At 36.5% G+C, this 20,021-nt stretch overlaps 1 protein-coding gene across 6 annotated transcripts in view; it reads right to left on the reverse strand.

Annotated features, from left to right (window-relative positions):
* The window catches only part of PIK3C2G (phosphatidylinositol-4-phosphate 3-kinase catalytic subunit type 2 gamma), a gene marked incomplete at both ends in the record, with an annotated part of 352,092 nt that overhangs the window by 150,748 nt on the left and 181,323 nt on the right, over nt 1–20,021 (reverse strand). For all 6 annotated transcript variants that reach the window (XM_079715212.1, XM_079715210.1, XM_079715209.1 and 3 more), the window contains 6 exons: nt 128–297; nt 2,169–2,305; nt 6,477–6,606; nt 8,075–8,167; nt 12,898–13,005; nt 15,516–15,696. In XM_079715212.1, the coding sequence (XP_079571338.1) occupies nt 128–297; nt 2,169–2,305; nt 6,477–6,606; nt 8,075–8,167; nt 12,898–13,005; nt 15,516–15,696 (819 nt within the window). The remainder of the gene's footprint in view (nt 1–127; nt 298–2,168; nt 2,306–6,476; nt 6,607–8,074; nt 8,168–12,897; nt 13,006–15,515; nt 15,697–20,021) is intronic.

Raw genomic sequence — 20,021 nt, forward strand, 5'->3', positions numbered from 1 at the left:
TTACGTTATCTTGGGGAATTTGAGAGATGGGGAACAAGTCATCTGCTGGGTTTCTATGCCATTACATGTTATATATTGCTCCAGGAGATTGCTTAATTACATTAATAAACATTATTTGAGCACTGACCTTTTTATGCCTCCAAATGTTTGTGCATGACCCAGGAATTTTCCAAAGTCGATATGAAACATGTGGCCTGACTTCGTCAGCATGATGTTGTCATTGTGACGGTCACAGACTCCCAGGATGAACGTTACCACACACCAGCCAGCACAGGAATAGAAAAAGTTCCTCAAGGCCTAATCGGTTGAAAAATAATAACACAACAGTGACACAAACAAGAAATGAGCAGACGCAGAGGTAACGGTAAAAGTATGATAAAAAGCAAAATTATATAATCAAGAACCAATTCTACATCTCAGTTGAGTGGATATGATTAAATGCTTGGTTCTTGATATGCTACAGAAGAACATGAAGCAATCTGTTCTTTAGCCTAATGAGTGTTTTTGTTGAAATGGGAGAAAATAACTTTCATTCAGTTAAAGCTAATTTTCAGTTTATTAAAGAGGATTCTTAGTGTTATTTTTTAATGTCGCAAAGGTACAACAGTGGATAGCTTTTTTCAAGATAAAAGAAGAAGGAACAATATGGTCCACTATTGCCTATTTCCATAGAAATTTAAAATATTAATTTTTGAATATTTGAAATTTTTAACACAGAAAAAACTAGATTGAGATATCTGTAACACTTTATGTTTATCCTACAAATACGTCATCCAGTTAATGCCCCAAAAGGTTTTGGTACAGTATATACCAGTGAACGCTTGTGCGGGTAGAAACAGATTCCACTAAGTTAGTTGTGGTTTATGTTTCTTTAATGGACAGAGGTTTCTTGCCAAAATTACTCTTTTTTCAAAAAAACTGTCTCCTGGGTATTCATCGCTTTGATCGATGATGCAACGATGAGTGTAAGCACGAGTGACTGGCTGGGCCACAGGTATGGGCCTCCTCAACTAGCGAGTGGAAGACCACGTGGCTGGACTACATGCCAGGACACCTTATTTCCAGGTATCCCAGGTGCCTGAGCAAGTCTTTAATTTGTCTGTCTAGATTTTCTCTACTTATAAAGTGAAGAAAATAAAATATGTCCTTCACATGGTGGTTAAGAACATCAAATGTACATGGAAACACCCCAAACAATATAACCCCAGGGGTTTGTACCTAACTCAAGTTACAATTTGGGGAATTGGCTAAAAAATAGATTTCTAGATAATCTCATCTAATTCCCTGTTACTTGGCCTCCAAAACCTGTATCTTGCTCTATTCCAATCTCACAGAAGTCTGGAGTAGATGAACTCTTGGATCTCTCTTTCATGGCCCAGGCCACCTAGGGTGACCAAGCCTTCCAGTTTGCCCAGGACTGAGGAGTTTCCTAGAATTAGGGATGTTTAGTGCTCAGGACAGTTCTGAGCAAATCTAATGCTGGCCCATATTGCATCTTTGTGTGAATTAGCATAAAGGTGCCCCTGCCTCTGGGGCAGCTGTACCAGTTCATGCCTTGGCAAGTGAAACAAGGCCTGGCTGTAGTCAACTCATCCCCTAATCTGGAAGCCCAGGTAGAGGGTGGAACCTGTACGATTGTAGACTGCAGTCTAGACGCCAGGGTAAAGTGGGAAAAAATGTTGGCAGTCAAATGGAATAGTATACATTTTGTAAAGTTCTGAGATACAAAAAAATAAAAACTCTATTAGGCATTCTGCAAACATTGAAAGAATGAGGCATGAAAAAACAGAACTTGGAAGAAGAAATATATTGCAATGGAAGGAGGGAGATTTATAGAAATTATAGGTTGTGTACAAATAGGCACAGGTAACATGAAGGAGGTAGTTTTCAGGAGCATCATCTCAGGTGAGATTGCTGTAAGGGAAGCCGCTGAGCAAAGAGAGTCTTTACTGATAGCCCAGAATTCTACCCAGAGGGAAAACCAGACACAGAAATTGTTATCTAGGTAATATACCACTTAAACTGTGTCATTATTACTATGCTGATGACTGAATGAATTAGACCTCAAGATGTACTTAATTTACTTTTTCATAAATCAGAATATCTAATGAGCCAGAGTATATCCTTATTTAAGTACATTATTTAAAATTTGCTGCAGAAGGACAAACCTTTTCATAATCCACCTTTAAATGGTTGTGCTGACTGAACCATTTTTTGATTGTATTTTCTTTCAGTGGTCCTATCAGTCCAGAATGGCGATGGATTTTCGCGAGGGTTATAGCATCGGGCACCATCTGCACCAATCCTGGTTGATAAAAAAGAGATTATGGAAATACTTCTTTCTTTACAGGATGAGGGATACTTAGGAAAGGCATCTTGATATAGGTAACAACATCAATAGTTGCCAGCACTACTTGGATTACCCTTTTTATTTCCCAATCTTCTTCTCTGAAGGAGTCTTACCTAGATGGTATTGCTTCTAATTTTTCCTAAATCCTAGGGAGCGATGAGGCTACTTGTGTTTGGATCAGATGTATCAGAGCAGCTTTAATATTTTTTCTAGAACTACAGTAGAGAGCAAATCTAGATGGTCTCCCAGCGACCCCACTGAGTCAATAGAGCAGTGAATTAATTAACATATGGCTTGTGCATTCATTTACAGTTTAAGGGAGGACATTCAAACTTGTGTAACAAGCATATTTATAATGTAAGTGAATCAAATACAACCTCCGTGATGAATATTTGAAATATATTATAAAAATCAATGTTCAGGTTAATAAAAGCTTCACTGCTCAACGTTTCATTTCTAGGAGTGAACAGAGTAACTCTGCAGTGAACATGTACAGAACCACCTGCTTCTTCCTTCTCAGTCTGCATTAAAGTGAAACTATGATAACAATCTTTTTAAGGGAGCATATATTGATTGAACTTCAATAGGAGCTTTGCCCCACTAGCCATGCATCCATCAAGGCTTCTTTTCATTGTGTTCCTAAGGTTATTGGAACGTAAATATTTTCAAGCCTTCTGATTTTTATTCTGTACAGAACAGCAATTTAAACCCAGTATTTAAAATTCTCCCAGGACTAATGTCCACAAAACAACCTGTAATGCACAGTTCTGTAAATAAAGTCATTGAAAGAAATTAAATTCTAGAATTTCTGATCTCCACAATCTTGATAACTGCAAGAGTTGCAAACACAAATTCCCAAAGGGACCAGGGACATAAATGTAACTATATGAAAAGAGAGAAGATTAAGTTTTAAAAATTGACTATTTCGTGGTCTACCTTAAAAATATTCAAATTAAACAACAAACAAGAAGATCACTGTAATGGTAAGCGAAACATTTCTCAGTGCTGGATTTGGCCAGTGGCAGCTGGTTGCAGGCTTAATCTCTCTCTCTCTCTCTCTCTCACTCTCCCTTTTTTTTCAGCCTTAATCTCTTAATATCCAATAGCCCAGCCCAGCCCAATCATGACCCTTAGGCATCTATTGATACATTGCCTTATCAGAAAGAAACAAACATGGAGAGTGGGAATTGAATGCTTCAAAAATAACTTATTAAAATCTATTTGTTAAAAACAAAAAGAAAGAAGGAGATGTAACATCCCAGAGATAAATCCTGGGCATATCTTTAATATCATAACACTTCTCCCTTCTCCCCCAACAGTATTCTGCTCTTGTGCTAGTTTTCTTGTGCTTATTAAGTGAGATAGCAAATGTAAAGCACTGCATTTAACAGTAATATAATTACTCTAAAAAGAGTAATATAATTCCACTTTCTAATCCTGAAATTTTCCCTCATTTTTCCAGTTCCTCCATTTAACACTTCCTAACAGAAAACCACCTTCTACCTGACTCCTGCATGCCTCATTGCCACCTTGCATCTGACCATGACCCAAATTAGGACTTAGATTACTGCACCCTTTAGATAGGGTGCTGTAGCAATGTCAGTTACTCCTCAGATCACATTTGCCTTCAGGGAGTTAATCATTGCTAAATCCCAAGCCATTTGTTATATCTTTCATTGTTGACTACCCAGAAAACTTTGCACCTAATTTATAACAATCATGGTGGCTAAATTCTGCTCATTAATTAAAACCATAAATTACATTTTATATATTTTAAGCTAGTATGTATCATACACTTTTAAAATACTTCTAGCATAATTCTGTGCACAGTAATATGCGTGGCTCCATTCCCATAGCTCTCTAATGCAGATTCCTCAAAATTTAATGCCCATATGTATTACTTGGGGATCTTGTTAAAACGTAGGTTCTGATTTAGTAGGGTCTGAGATTCTGAGTTTCTAACAAGCTCCCAGGTGATGTCAATGCTCCTGGTCCACAGGTCATACTTTAAGTAACAAGGTTCTTAGGGACAAAACTTTTCAAGATAGTATCACACAAGGCAGTGGTTCTCAAAATGGTGTGCATGAGAAACTCCAGAGCAGCTTTTTGCAATTACTGAGACTTGAGCCTCAGTCCCCCACCCTCCGTCCCCTCCCCACCCCTGCCCAGTGAAGAGCCTGATATAGCATCCTGCTTGGGTCCTAGATATAGCTGCTCCAACTCTCCTAAGTAATTTTTATGTCCATCAAATCTGGAGCAAATTTAGAGCAATGAAATAAATCTGAAAGAATTTTTATCTGCTCTGATAATCTCTCCCAAAGTTCCTACAACATCATATACAAAGTAGTCATGAGAATTATAGCCGACAATAATGTTGATAAAGCCATGTAAACTTGTGGCCTGGAGTATACTCTCCTTAAGGGCAGCAGCCCTGTTTAGGTCATTTTAGTATTCCCTATCTTACTTTGTGACATTTCTTGAGAACAGGAGATATTCAATAAGCCTTGGAACCTGATTAAAAATGGAAACTAATCTCTTAAAAGAAGACATTTGCTTTAATGATCTCCATTTTTCTTGAAGAAGTATCTTTCCAGTACAACCTTACAACCAAAGAGATTATTGGTAGATAGTGGGAAAGAATAATTTGTCTTATGACATCTGTAACTTTGTGCAAGTCTAGAGTGATTTCTGCTGGATTATTTTATTAACTTTAAAAGTCTTAGCCTCCATTACTTCCTATGATTATAAACAGAGAAATGAGTAGATGGAATTGAAGAATTCCACTGAGGTTGGTGTTGTATTCAATTTCTGAAGAAAAAGTAATCCATGTGACACCAAAAAGCTCAGCTCGGTTCATCTAAGGTTTATTCTTACCCTTTCAACATATTAGGATTTGGAAGAATTAGGTCATTTACGTGAGAAAAGGGAGAGAAAAACTCAAGGAATAATGATCTCAGAGTAGCAGTAATAAAAGACTTTTAGGAACTAGAACTTTAGAAGGAGTTCGGGAGTGGGATACTTGGCATGGAAACAAGGGCCCTATTATCAGAATCAAAATAATTGGGCAGTATGACTTGTAACAGTAGTCCTGAAGTATCCAATTGCAAGTTAAGCTAAGTAGGAGGTGCTTCCATGCTTAGTTTCCAAAATCTTGAGTCACAGTTGGCTGGGGTACTGAGCCTCGCAGTGGGACCTCAGGAACTGGAGGGCCAGGCAATGACAGTTTCTCTTTTGAGATGATGGGTTTAAACTGGAGTTCTGTCTGAATTAAAAAAGAAAAAAAAAAAAGACAACATAGTTCTAGGTCCCCTTTCCAGTTCTATGGTATTTTTATCCCTTTGTTTATGCAGATGCATCTGCTATAATTCATACTAATTAATTTAATGAAATGCTAAGTGGCAATGGCCCCATGTAAAAAAAATTATATGATATCCTAGAAATTATTTCTTCAATTTAGCATGATTGTAATTAAGTACAACTTTTACCTCTGACGTTTGAGTAATTATTAGGATGGATCTTCAACATTATTTTCATTGAAAATGTGTATAAATGTAATTATATTTCCATATTAGTTGCTTGGCTTTTATCAAGGAAGAGAAATGCTGAAGTATGCTCAAAGTTTGCATGAATGGTCATCTTTGATTGTTGATATTACACTTTACTCAAAAGTCTTTTAGAAACTGAATGCATGTTTATAATGTATTTAGAATTTTCAGAACTCCTTTAAGCATTTGCAACTTTGTAAATTTTGTGTTAATAGGCAACAATTGTAATTTTTTGAATGAGTAGACTTTTCTATTATCAGCTTAGAAAAAGAGAAAAAAATATGAGTTAATCATTAATGTAACTAACCCTTAAGGACACACAAAAGGATATTACATTTAACATTTGAGTTGTCAAGAGTCCTAATTAATATCTAGAAGGACATTATGCTTTACATAAATCATTTTGGCTTTATTGTTTTTGAAAATAATTCTTTGTAAAAAAAGAAGAATGACCAGGTTTAGTTCTTTGGATTTAAAAATTTGTAATCTAAAATGAAAGCTGTGGCAACTCTGGGGGCATATTACTGATGAATGCGTGAGATAAATAATGTAAGTCAACCAGCTTTCTAATCTATACCGACCTTGGCCTTTTCCTGTGGATAGACATCTATAAATGATCATTTGCATATCCAGGCCCTCCTGCAGCCAAATATTGTCCATCACATGAATAATCTGCAGAACAAGCATATCCTGACGAAGATCATCGCCAGCCTGTTAAAAACAAAATTATAGACTCCGGGTTTCTCCTTGAATTCCATTAAAAGCTTTCAAATATGGTATATGTCATTTCCTTCCTTGAATAATTTTCCAGCCTGACTTAGGGTGGTTTCAATTGTTTTATTAGCACTAAGAATACCTTGTGTTTCTGATAGAAGATCAAAGAAAATGAGAACTTTCTTTTAAATGATTACAGAAGCTTTAGCCATTAAATTAGAAGCTGCTTTGAATGTTGTTCCCTGATAATAATCTTTCAATTTATTATCCATGTGCAATGTCTTAACCTCAAAGTCTGGTGAGGAGAGGTTGGATGAATGTTTATGCAAATTTCAAACTCAGCCAAGTGAAATCTATTTCTAAGGGAAACATTATTTGATGTGCCATAAATTTATGCACAGATATACAGTTAGACTACCAAGAGCTTCTTGACTGGGAGTATAAATAGCACACATATAATTCATCAGACTTTGAATCATTGACTTCTCTTGTTATGAAGGCAGTTAAGAAGTTTTCAGAGTGAACAGCCTTTGATAATAATAAGAAATGATAAAGGGGTGTTTTTCTAGCATAGGTGAAGGACATGGAATATGTCCAAAGGGGAAGGACAGTTCTATGCTTTTAACTAATAAGAGGCTTGGTTTTGAAAATGCTTTCTAAATTATATGCAGAAAACTATGCCAAGATGAGATTTTGTGTTCTTCTTTTTTCTTCACCAAAAATGCAGTGCCGGGGGAACATTAATGCTTGAGGTTTACATAGATCACAGCAAAAGTATAGTTGTGTTAATCATTATCTTCAAAACTAGTCAGAATCTAACAAAAATTCCACTCTGCGACCTTGTTGTCTGGTTTGGCTGAATAACTTATCAAATTTAATTGAACGACTGGCAAATGTTTACTTTTTACTTACAGCTCCTTTTTCTGTCCCTTTTTCCTACTTGACTTTTACTCTTAACCTTTTACTCTATTGTCCCACGGGATTCATGACAAAGACTGATATGGCCCTTATTTATATTTTATTTAAAAAGAAGACAACAACGCAAATTACTAAAATAAGCAAGTGCTTACAGATAAGAATTTTATGCTAAATCATATCATTTGAGTTTCAGCTAATTTTGATTCGCACTTAGTATCTAGACCAAAGGAAGACTCTCCCCCCTAGGAACTTTACCACAATTCTGCTTTCTGTATTACTCAAAAGTGATTGCATTATTTCATTTATTGAAACATACCTCCGGGAGTTTTGCACTGAAGATTCATTGGCTTTGAGCCAGTAATGTTTGATTTATTGCCAATCATAGTTTGACATGTATTATAATTCTGTAAAAATGCAGAATCAAAAATAACTGGAATCTTCTGTGCTGCTGCCAGAGGAAAAGGGCAATAATAATTTCTTTTTGTGAGTAATAAATCAATAGTTCTACCAATGGAATCAATTTGATGTTTCAGGAGGGCTACTGTACCTTAAAAATGACGCTGATGTTTTTGCCCATTGGATTAGCATTAATGAAAGTAATCTTCAATGGCAAAGCATTAGATGTGAAATATGAACATGCCTACGGGACAAAAAGAAGAGAAAAATGGTGAGCAAAACAAAGCAAAAAGAACAGTTTCCTTGCAATCATGGCCCCTTGCAGAATTTGTTATATGAGCAAATGTAACACATATGAATAATTCTCACACTTTGGAACAAAGAAACATATTTATTTTAAAAAAATACTTTAGTCTACTAACCAAAGCCTTTATTTGTAAACTAAAAATGCCAGCTTTTCGGCAGGTTGTAAATCTTCAACTACATTTTTTTCTCACTAAACAGTGATGATGTGTAGGGAGTTTAAATAAACTAAGTAGTATGTGGGTATTATGCTTATGCTAGTTAGTTAATACCTAAAAGATGAAATTGCTATTTAAAAAAATATTTCCTTTTCATTCTTTCTGCCCTGCAGCATACTTTAAGGAAACATGCATATAGAATTAACAAAGACCTGAGTTCAAATTTGGACTCTGTAACTTATCAGCTGTAAGACCTCTGTAACTTATCAGCTGTAAGACAAGTTACTTAAATGTTTGTATCCCACTGTAAAATCGGGATAAAACTCTTACCTCACACATTTTTTTGTAATAGGTATATGAGCTAATGGATATAAAATACATGTTACAGTGTCTGACACTAATCAGGTACTTCAAAAAGATTAACGCATTCTTTTTCACTTTTTGCTAATGAACATTTTCTTATCTTTACAAGTAACAGTACAACATATATTTCCTATTCTCGTTTCTTTCAATTTTACTTTACATTTCTATTTTCAGTTTTATGATATCGACTACTGTCCATTATTTTCCTTTTATGTGCTTACAACTGTTTGAGTGTTAAAAGGCTGTATGTCTTTAGGTTATTAGAGAGTTCATGTTGACAGCCAAGAATAAATCAATACTAAAGAAAGGAAAAGGATACTTTCAATTCATCAACTGAGTAAAATATGACATCAATATATTTTGAAGGATCAGTTTGAATATCATTATTTCTGATAAGTCTGAAATCAGTAAAGTTGAGAGGAAAGGATCTATTTCTTAATCTATCAACATAAATCTAACCTAATCCCTAAGCAAACAGAAACCCTTGTTTACTGAATCAATTTGAGTTTTATAGTAAAAGGATGAGGCTGCTTGTTAAGTAATGAATTCCCGCTGCAAGAATCAGTCAATCAGGGGACATATGACCTTCTGTCATGGTATTGAATTAGGAAACCCTGTATTAGGCCAGAGTCTAGTTTAGCGGTTTTCAAATTCTCCTCATTCAATTCTGGGGGCTGGGGTGGGAGAGTGATGATCTCTTCGAGGTATGCCAAGTCCAGGGAAGAGACAAAGGGCTAAGAAAGGCTGAGGGCAAGGTTTAGCCCCTCTTCTCAATTATATCACTCACAGCTATATTGCTTTCATTGCTTAATATTTTGGTTTTCACATGCAGTATATTTTTTGAGTCATGGCAAAAATACTATACATTTGACAACTAGCATGCAAAAAGCATTGACTATATGCTAATAGAAAGAGACACCATATCCACCTCTCATAGAGCCTGCAAAAGTTGGTATGAATGTATACACGCATGCATTTCACAGCTGAATGAAGAAGCATTTGAAGAAGAGAGTCTTTCAGAGATGAGTTAAATTTGAAGATTGTGAAAGACATAGATTGGCAAACAGGTAAAAGAAAAGGTTTGCTAGGTAGAAAAAGGTAAACAAGGACACCTTAGATTAGAGTAGAAGTTAAAAGTGGATTGGGAGGGCCATAACCAAGAGACAGGAAAGAATGAATCAAAGTCTTGGAGGATATTTTATGTAAATGGTGAGATAAAAAATCTGGAATAGAGAAAGGAAGATAAGAAAAGCTAGAATGGAGAAAGGAAGATAGAACCTCTGGTCTTGAAAATTGAAAATTAGTGAAATAGACTTAAAACAGTTTTTAAAAAGGAAAAGAAACCTATTAGTAAATGAAATGTCTGGTCTTTACTTTCCCAGGAGGGGAGAAGGATTGCATTCAGTTATTCCCACTCTCTCATATGATCTACCCCTTAGTGAAACAGGAAATGGTCCATTGTGATTAGTGGTTCCAAGGAGAGACAGGGGTGAGAATTCTTCTTATAAAGAAAGTTTAACCAAACCTAAGACCTTTGCTCTCTGTCTTGGAGACCCATGCTTTAAAGAATGGATTGAGCCAGGCCTGAGTACTTCTCCCTAGTGTAGTGTACTGATGGTGATTAAAATAGAATGCTGACTATACATGCGGGCTTTCCTACACTCACTACATTCACGGGACTTCTCTCCAGAGTGAACTCTGATGCACGATAAGCTCGGTAATGACTTTCCCAAAATCACTGCATTTATCAGGTTTCTCCCCTGATGGGCTCTCTGATGTACTGTAAGATTGGTGCTATAAACAAAGACCTTCCCATACTCACTACTACATTCATAGGACTTCTAACCAGTGTGAATTCTCTGGTATGTAATGAGGTATGAGTTTTGACTGCATCTTTTCCACATTTAGAGGGCTTTTGTTTGTGTGAAGTCTGTGATATAAAATAAGACATTTACTATACTGAACGTTTGCCATGCCGCATTCAAAAGGCTTTTCTCTGGTATGAGTTTGCTCATAGTCAACCAGTTGAGAGGTCTGACTGAAGGCTTTTCTACACTGCCGACATGTATGTGCTTGTTCCCTGGCATGGAGGATCCAGTGTCAAATAAGACATATACTCTGACTGAAGGCCTTACTACATTCCTTACCGCTGTAAGGCTTCTCCCCAGTGTGAACTCTCTGATGGTCAGCAAGGTCTCTAATGGAACAGAAAGCATTCCCACACTCGCTTGAACATGATGTTTCTCACTTGTGTGAAGTGTCTGACACTGGAAAACGGTTCTACACTGCATGAAGGCCTCACACTCGTTACACTCAGAAGTCCCCTCCTCAGTACAGGCTACCTGATGAGCAATGAGCAGGGAACGTGGAGTGAAGGCTTTAACACATTCGTCACCTTGATGAGGTTTCTCCCAGTGATGGAGTCTCTGGTATTTAGTGAGATGGGAGGAGTGATGACAAGTCTTCCCACACTCTCACATTCATAGGGTTTGTACCCTCAGTGGGTTCTCAGATGAACCACTGGCTGAGAGGTTTGTCTGAAGGTCTTACTACACTCATGACACTCCCAGTATGGATCCTCTGATGGCAACCAGATGTGGGTTCTGACTAGAACTCTGCTGCATTTACTGCACCTTCCTATGTGATGCACGTCCCTTCAGACCTCCTCGTTGTTCAGCAGGACTGGAGGACAGACTAACATGTTCTGCAGGTGAGAGCGTCACCTTCCACATCCTCCCTGTTCACTGCTGTACGCACAGGCACAGCTGACCAGAGCAGGTGGGACAAAGAGGTGGCTCTACTTGGGGCACTTCCCAGCCTCAGGGAAAATGCCGATGGCTGCAGTTTGCTGTAGGGAAGGAGTGTGGTCCCAGCCACAGAACTCTGGGTGATGACTCCTGAACTGGTGATGCTGCCGGCATGGCCTGCTCACCTGGACACTCACAGCAACGATCCACTAGAGCTGGTGCCCCACATCACCAAGGCCTGCACAAGCCACAACGCATATGTAATTTTAATTGAAAACAATCTTTTTATTCCTTAAACAACAATGACAAACCAAGAAAGCAGAAATAAAAAATAACATCTGGACTCAATGAACTATTGATATATTGTTCTTTCTACATTAAGATGCTCTGTGTTTTTGAAATGTATCTTTAGCATCAATCAGTGCATACGGCTAATGATTAAAAGGTCACACAATTTTTTTAAATCAGTGATGATTTGGATTTTAGCCCAGATAGACATATCTCAGTTTATAAAATTGATGCCTTATTTTGTTATTATTCAAAATACGTCTATGCAGCATATTTGGAAAATTTGTAGGGTGTCCTTGCAGCAGCAAAATTGTAAAGGTGACAGTATTAAGCTTCTAGTAAAACTTTTTCTATTCATACTAATGGTCTGATTTTTCTCCTAATTATTAAATTTGTTTTTCTTGACTGTATTCCGACTTTAGTGAAGTAACACTTATTGTGCATTCATGAGAGTTTAACCTCTTCATTTTTAAATCTCACTTACCAATCCTCTTTATTAGAGTCTTCTACTCTTGGATTTTTGAGAAGGAATATAATAAAGCTCATGGAGAAAGAATGATTCTATGTCAGAGAAGGGTGGCTGATAGAGACTTAGGAAGAGAAGGAGTTTGTGAGTACAACAATGCCAGGAAGGGTTTTCCAGGCATGAGTAAAATCACAAACATATCATATGGCACAGTGACTCATAAGCATCAATGAATTTTAAATTGAATAAAAACTGAGATGTTATAGCTAATGATAAACTAGTGTCCTAGGCATGGGGATGCACATAATCTAAATAAGCATGAAATTAAACCAGCCTGCATGGGGTCGCCAAATCAACCATTTTGAATAAGTCAAGAAATCAATTCAGTGAGAAGTGTCTTCATTTTTTTCCACTGAACTGTGGTTAGTGTGTTTCTAAACCAATGAAATATCTGATGAGGTTAATGTGATACCAACTGGTCACAGTGCATCAAATAGAGCACACACAGTTTGGATGGGACTCAATTACTTTTTTCTTAAATAATTGCAGTAACAATTTATAAATTGTTTTTGCCATTTCAAAAACATCCAATGAACTAAACAATACAAAACAAAAATACTCAACTTATCTACTGAATATGTTGACTTACATCTCCATCAATTCCCTTTATGCATAGGGCAGGGTTCAGAGGAAGGTGACAGGTATTTGTATACTGAAAGAATTCTTCTAGTCTGCCAAGTTCTTTCTTCAGTACCTCCTGTGAAAAATCATTAGAAGAAGCATCTTCAAAACTGAAAAGAACTGGACTTTTCCTTCAAGTTATAATTTTCTTTTGTTGATTAAACTCCTTAGTTCAGGGGTTGCACACTTGGGTGCTTTGGGGTCAGGTGGGTGATGTAGCCACATATGAGGAGGCAGCAGGCTAAAGACAATAGAGAGTACTGGGGAAAATGGGGAAGTAAAGGTTGCGTGTCCTTTCTGAAGAACTTTAAATTCAATTAAAAACAAAACCAAAACAAAGCACTGTTCTGTTCAAACGAAACACGATGGGTTGGACTTGACCTGTAACCCACCAACTTGCAACCCCTGCTTTAAGTAACTATTAACATGATCCATTTATCATAGTTCCCTGAAATCTTAGTTTGTAACTCTCAAGGTTTACACTTAATAGTATAATATTTTTTAGAAAAAAATTTACATAGAGTAGGAGACAAAATAATGACAAAAAAGATAATTATAGACCATTGATAAATGTCAGAAGCAGTAATATATATGAACAAATAGTTTACTAAATGCCAATAAGTGTATTTCTGATACTTGACTCACTCCCTTCCATAGTCCTCTGTACATGTGGAAGGTCTGAGACCACAAATGACACCTTTAGGATTGTGTATCCCCTGACACAAAAAAGGAGAAAAACAATAATTCAGAAATAATAATAATTCAAAATTAAAAAAAAATTCCTTTTAGCCTACTTTGAAAACTGTTTAAGCCCAATTCTAAAAATGAGGATATCAGATTAATAGTGTTTAACTAACTCTCAAGAGTTTCTTAGCTCTTACTCCGGGTTCACTGCCAAATAATAGAATCTACTGCTCCCAGAATCCAGCAAAACAAGGTGGAGAAATGAGGCCAAGCTCCACAATGGCATTCTTTTTGTCTTCCTCTTTTGTCTTTTCTATGCCTCGATTTGCCTGAAGAGCACCATGGAGGGGAACCTCTGCTCTCTTTAACTAAAATCTCTTCACTTCATATAGTTAGGTTTAACTGGGCTTTAAAAAAAAAAAAAAGAAAAGAAAAAAGCTTACAGCAACTTGTGAGAAATTATAAATGCTTCTCCCACCTCTTTCTTTTTCTCTTTCTATTTTCACGTGAAGAGGTGTTATCACAAGAACAGCCAGTCAAGGTGAGAGAAATGCATTTATCTGAGAGAATCATGTCAGTATCACTGGAACATGATGTAAATAGTCAAAAAGGCACTGTATTAACTGTAGCATGCATCTTAAATACATGAGAGATTTTAAAACATAAGAAATAAAGACCAAACCTATACACAAATTTTGTAAATTTTAAGCCAAATTTATTTTACTTGCTTTCAACTTTTTGTCTACCATTAGAAAATAATTAATGATTTTGCAGTAATATGGAGAAATCAGAGAACTTTTTTTTTTTTTTTTGCATTGCCTATAATACTAGCCTTAAGGCTCTTCTGTGCATACAGAGTTTATATGTCTCCCATTTAAAAATAAAGTCCCTGCTTATGCTTTTTATTTTCCAATTTCTCCTAGGTAGGTGAAGTAGCATAGCTTCTGGCATTACTACCAAATGAAGTGACTTCCTGCAAGAAAAATCTTGTGCTAGGAAAAAATTCTGGGATCCTTTCCCTATTTTCATATCATTTTGTTGAAAAGTCTTGTTGATTTTAAACAGCGGGTGGAGAGAAACCATGAGCTCCCTTGAGGACGAGATTCATGTTTTAGGCATCTTTCTATCCTTAACTCCTAGTCTGTAGTAAGTACTTGTTATTGAATGAAATTCTTAATACAGTGAATGGATGTCCACTATCTCCCTGCATCTAGAATGTTGAACTTAAGAGAACCTACTTAATGATCTATATCAGTGAAGGGAACTAGTAATGCAGTTAATTAAAAAGAGCAAGTGTTCTTCCATTAGAGCAAGAAAAAGAACAGCCAGATCCATTATTATAATCAGTGATGAAAGAGGCACAATATTTTGACTATCGTCCATGGATGTTAGAATAAAAGTATTATTCAGTACTATCCACACCACTATTGATTTCTTTTATTTAATTCACTTAATTTGTTGTGGAAAAAAAAAGTCTTTAAAAATGTGACTTTGATCAGTGCAGTGTGAGAAAAATCTAGACCTAGATTTTGTACCTTGGACAAGGGTGCTCTGAAAAGTCCCCTTGTGTACTTCTTCCATGAGTCTGAATTGTGCTGCCTTTCTGAGCAAATTACTTCATCTGGTCATTTTAATCAAATTGCCTTTAAATTGGTCTATTGTCAGGTACTGTCTATGCTACATGGCTATTTAGATCAAAAAGTCATGTCCTGGTGATAGATATTATCATTAACATTAGGATAGTAAATTGAAAAAAAACTTGATCAAAAGAATTGATTTAAGTGTCTTATGACAGTGTAGTCAAGGAATTTACCTTCTGTGTTATGAAATTCAAAGTTAATTGAACCAGGTTTAAGAAATAAAACAAAACTTTATTACATGAAGATTGATTTCGCAACAAACCTGTCTTTGAGGGTCACTGGCTGATTTGACTTTTTCACCAATGTCTCCCAGAATTTTGATGAGTTTCTTTTCCTTGGAAAACTCATCACTCAAGGCTTTTCCTGCACAGAATTGGAGAGCAGCCAATAGCTTCTGATACCAGCTTTTAAAATAAGCTTCATTCTGTGCATCCTTTAGTAGCCTGAAGGAAAGAGAGAAAACAAATTCTTGTATCTAAAGCTGATTTTTAAAACACCTCTGGCAGGAACAATAAGTTTGTTTCAGACTAATCTGTATGTGGTGGCTTTGGGCAGTTTAACAGGCCAGGCTGGGGAAAATGTTGTTTATTTGTTGGCAGTCATCGTTTCACCTGATAGTTAATGAGATTCCAAGAGTGAAGAATCAATAAGAGACCTTCCTTTTCTCATTTCAGTTCACAGTGCACTTTTTCCTCTTTCAGGCTTCTTAAATTCTATAGCAAATACTTATCTTAAGAGCATATATTTGACTTCTTATTAAAATACAGACAAAGCATTTTAGAAATGGTATTTATTAGTCACTACACTATATGGCAACTCAACCATCAACCCCACATTTTTCTGCTTTTCTTCAAAAAATAATGTCTCCACACTGTCACATATGTAAGTATTGCTCTTTCTTCCAACACCTCCCTTTGATTACCTGGAGGAAGATATTGTAAGGGCAAGAGCATGGTTTTCGTTTTCAGGCATTTCTGGATTCAAATCTCAGCCCTACAACTTACAGGTAAGTTAGGCCAGTTACTTAACCGGGCTGAGGTTAAAATAAAGAAATAACTCTGACTCCATAGAGCTGTATGGAATATAGAATAAGCTAATGCTATTCTAATTTGAAAGGGCTTAGCACAAAGTATGTACTAGTAGTAAAAAACATCAGTTTATCTGTATCCTGCAGCCTCCCCAAGCCAACTTCTGTCACTGTCTGGCAGTCCGCTTGTATCACGAACACGGGAGGCATAGAACAAAAAAAGGGAAGGATACTTCGCTAGATAATGGAGCAGTGACAATTATTTGATTACGCTTTCTGCCATGTGACAATTTCTATTGCCTTGAAATTAATTCCAACATGCTTAAACTTTACTTTTTATTATGCCCTAAAACACTGAAATAAAAGACTGATTCCCTTGAATGTTAACCTCTCTTTGATTGATTCTTTAGTTCTTAACCTGTCTCTAATCTTCTTCTCTTCTGAAAAATAATTATCATTCAAAGGACTAGAAGAAAGTTATTGTGAGAATGAAATACTGAAAAAAAAAAGGATTAAATGCCTAGCAGCCAAAATATATATAGATGAGTTTCATTCTGCATTCCTAATTTTGCATCTCTGCCCAATATGTATTGTGCTACAGAGACTCTAAGAAACACACTATTTTCATTTGTTCTATGTTCTCTGTTCCTACACATCTGAGTTAAAAAATTAATTGAATGAGGGCTTCCCTGGTGGCGCAGTGGTTGAGAATCTGCCTGCTAATGCAGGGGACACGGGCTCAAGCCCTGGTCTGGGAGGATCCCACATGCCGTGGAGCAACTAGGCCCGTGAGCCACAACTACTGAGCCTGCGTGTCTGGAGCCTGTGCTCCGCAACAAGAGAGGCCGCGATAGTGAGAGGCGCGCACAACACGATGAAAAGTGGCTCCCGCTTGCCACAACTAGAGAAAGCCCTAGCACAGAAACGAAGACCCAACACAGCAAAAATAAATAATAAATTAATTAATAAACTTCTACACCCAACATCTTCTTTGAAAAAAAAAATAATTGAATGAACCTGGCTTTTTTTTTTTTTTAAGGTAAGGGCTTGTTCCCTTGGCATTATTACAAAGCCAACTTATCTCCTAGCACCTCTTTTACTTTACCAAAGGAAATATAATAATGCTGGAAATAATGCTGGAAAGCACTAAAAAACAAAAAAACCTCAAGGGTCTAAAGATGTATTGATGGAAAATATAATCCATCTATAATTATACCTTCAATGTAAGAAGAGTAGTTGACAATGAAAAGTTTTCAAACCCACCGCTATGGTGAGATTTTTGAAATGTCAGATGCAATAAATGTATCACACCATTATTTGGAGGCTCTAAGAAAACGAGTGTTATGTGATTATGAATTGGAAAGCCCCAAAGAAAGCATCCACATCTGAAACTTCAAGGTATTTTATACAGAATTATACCTCAGAGATTTTCACAGTGTTTTGAGGACTTTGGTAATATACCATTGTACAGTCTACTTGGTTTTCAGTGGAGGTAGGGAATTGATGGGTAGAGTATTTCTATATCCCGTAACAATGCTTGCCAGCATTTTCATACACTTTGAATATTGAGTTACTTGTTTTTAAAGATATTTAAAACCTGTTCTGGTACATAAATATAACTCTATAACCACCTGACTGCTATAGACATGATAAAAGGAAAGGTTATTCTGCACAAAGTCAACTTTTTACTAAAATTCTTAAAGAAAAAATATATTTTAGGGGTGGGGAGTCATAGGAATTGTCAAAATTATATAATTAGTATTCCTAATACTCAATTCTTATTCTATGAGAAATGTATTTGCTTCTCTCATGAGCAGCTGATTCGAGGGAAAAAAAATCAGTTTGATTCCTTGCTCAAAATAAAACAGAGCAGGGGAGATTTGCAGAGAGAATATGTGACTGTGTTTTAAAAAATTTAAAAGTGAAGAAAACTCAGTGTATTCCATTGTGATTATTTTCCTTATAGAACATACCTCATGCAAACTCTCATTCCTGCCATGATGACATGCTCTCCTGGTGAGATTTGGTTCAAGCTCTATGGCTTTTTATCCAACTTTAAAGTTTTTTACAAATTGCAGAATTGAAATCATACTGTGTTATAGATGACCATGAGAGGTCAGTTAGTCTATTCCTGTGTCTTTAGACACAGTCACTTTAACTGATGAGTGAAATTAACATGTCCTTTAATTTTAATCAATTCAGAGAAAGTTGGACTATGCAGTTTTGGGTGGAGAGTTAGCCAATTCTACGTCAATGAACTTCACCATCAGGAAGTGGTTAAAACCCTCATGTAGTAGTTTTTACCCATTGCCTCTGTTTGTTAAGACTGTGGAAAACAGCTAGCCACTTTCCCTTAAGCATTAAAGAAACCCTTTTCATAAGGCACTGTCACTGGGAGACACAGAATTGCTTACGCCAAATTCAAAAAAAAAAATCTTTTATTTAAGTTCAGGTCAAGGGACTGAGAAATATGAAGTAAGACTTGGTGATGAAAGATTGGGCTTTTAAGATGCAGACGATGTGACCACGTACAAACTGAGGTAAATCTCAAAATGTCAGAGACCTGTTTATCCTAGTGTATGCGAGATCCAGGAATGGCTCCACTTGATATTATTTTGTATAGGTGTCTTATGGGCTGTAAGTAATGACAACATTAAAATGAGAATAAATGCATAAAATCTAGCTGATTAAAGGTTTGGGTAGTGTTGAGTATCAGAGGCAAAAAGCAAGAAGAGAAGCAAACATAACCCAGGTGACTGAACATATTTGTTATAGGATATCATAAAGGCATTTGCCTAAATTAAGGAGCTAGTGGTGGACTCAGATACACAAACCCCAGCTAGCATGAAATGGAGATTTTCCTTGGAAATAAGAGCTTTTCTCCATTTCTTCATGCACAAAGTGCTTCTGATTCCATGGTGAGTGACTTGCTGGAAGCCCAGGCAAAGTACAGATAGGTCTCATTTCATCAGTCTACCAGCAGGACAGAACAGACTAATCATGCCAACCCAGCCCTCCTTGCCTCATGACTCCCTTCAGTGTAGGTCTTAACTTTAGTTCTCAACAGCACAATATCCCACAAATTAGGGCTTGCCTTAAATTTTTTACACACTTGTGTATTTCTTGTGAGTGAAGAGGGGAAACAACATCCAGAAGAAAACTGAGCTACACATGAAGATGAGTGATTTCAGGTCACTCCAGGACCTCCCCTTTCCATTTCCTCTATTGGTGGCTACTTTATGGGGAGTAAGATGTGTGACTCAGTAGACCAGGTCTTAGTGAGCACAGGTGGATTTTAAAATGTGACTTCTTCAAGTGTATTTATAACCCTGGGACATATAAAGGCTGAAATCCAATATTTGATATGGAATTTTTAATTTTAAGGTTTCAATAGTGTGTTAAGAAGTGAAAAGCATATATCTCTTTAGCCTTTACAACTTTATTTTACTTCTCATTGGTTGAGAGATTTACTTAATATTTCCTTAAACTGAGGAACTTCATACATTTTATCGTCTTGCAAAGATACCTGTTTCCTATGACTAGCTCATTTTTAGAATACTGATTTGCTCTTTCAGAAATATAGCACCGAACTTCTTTTGAATTTTGTATATAAGGAGCATTACATGGTCCAAGTCCGCAGAAATGTGATTTCCAATCAATAGTTATTTTGCAACATGTTTGTCAATAAGCCACTTTGAAACAACTTGAATATAAAACTATTAAAAGGGGGGAGCCGGAGGA

Source organism: Hyperoodon ampullatus (assembly GCF_949752795.1).
Source record: "Hyperoodon ampullatus genome assembly, chromosome: 11".
In the NCBI taxonomy this organism is placed as follows: Eukaryota; Metazoa; Chordata; class Mammalia; order Artiodactyla; family Ziphiidae; genus Hyperoodon; species Hyperoodon ampullatus.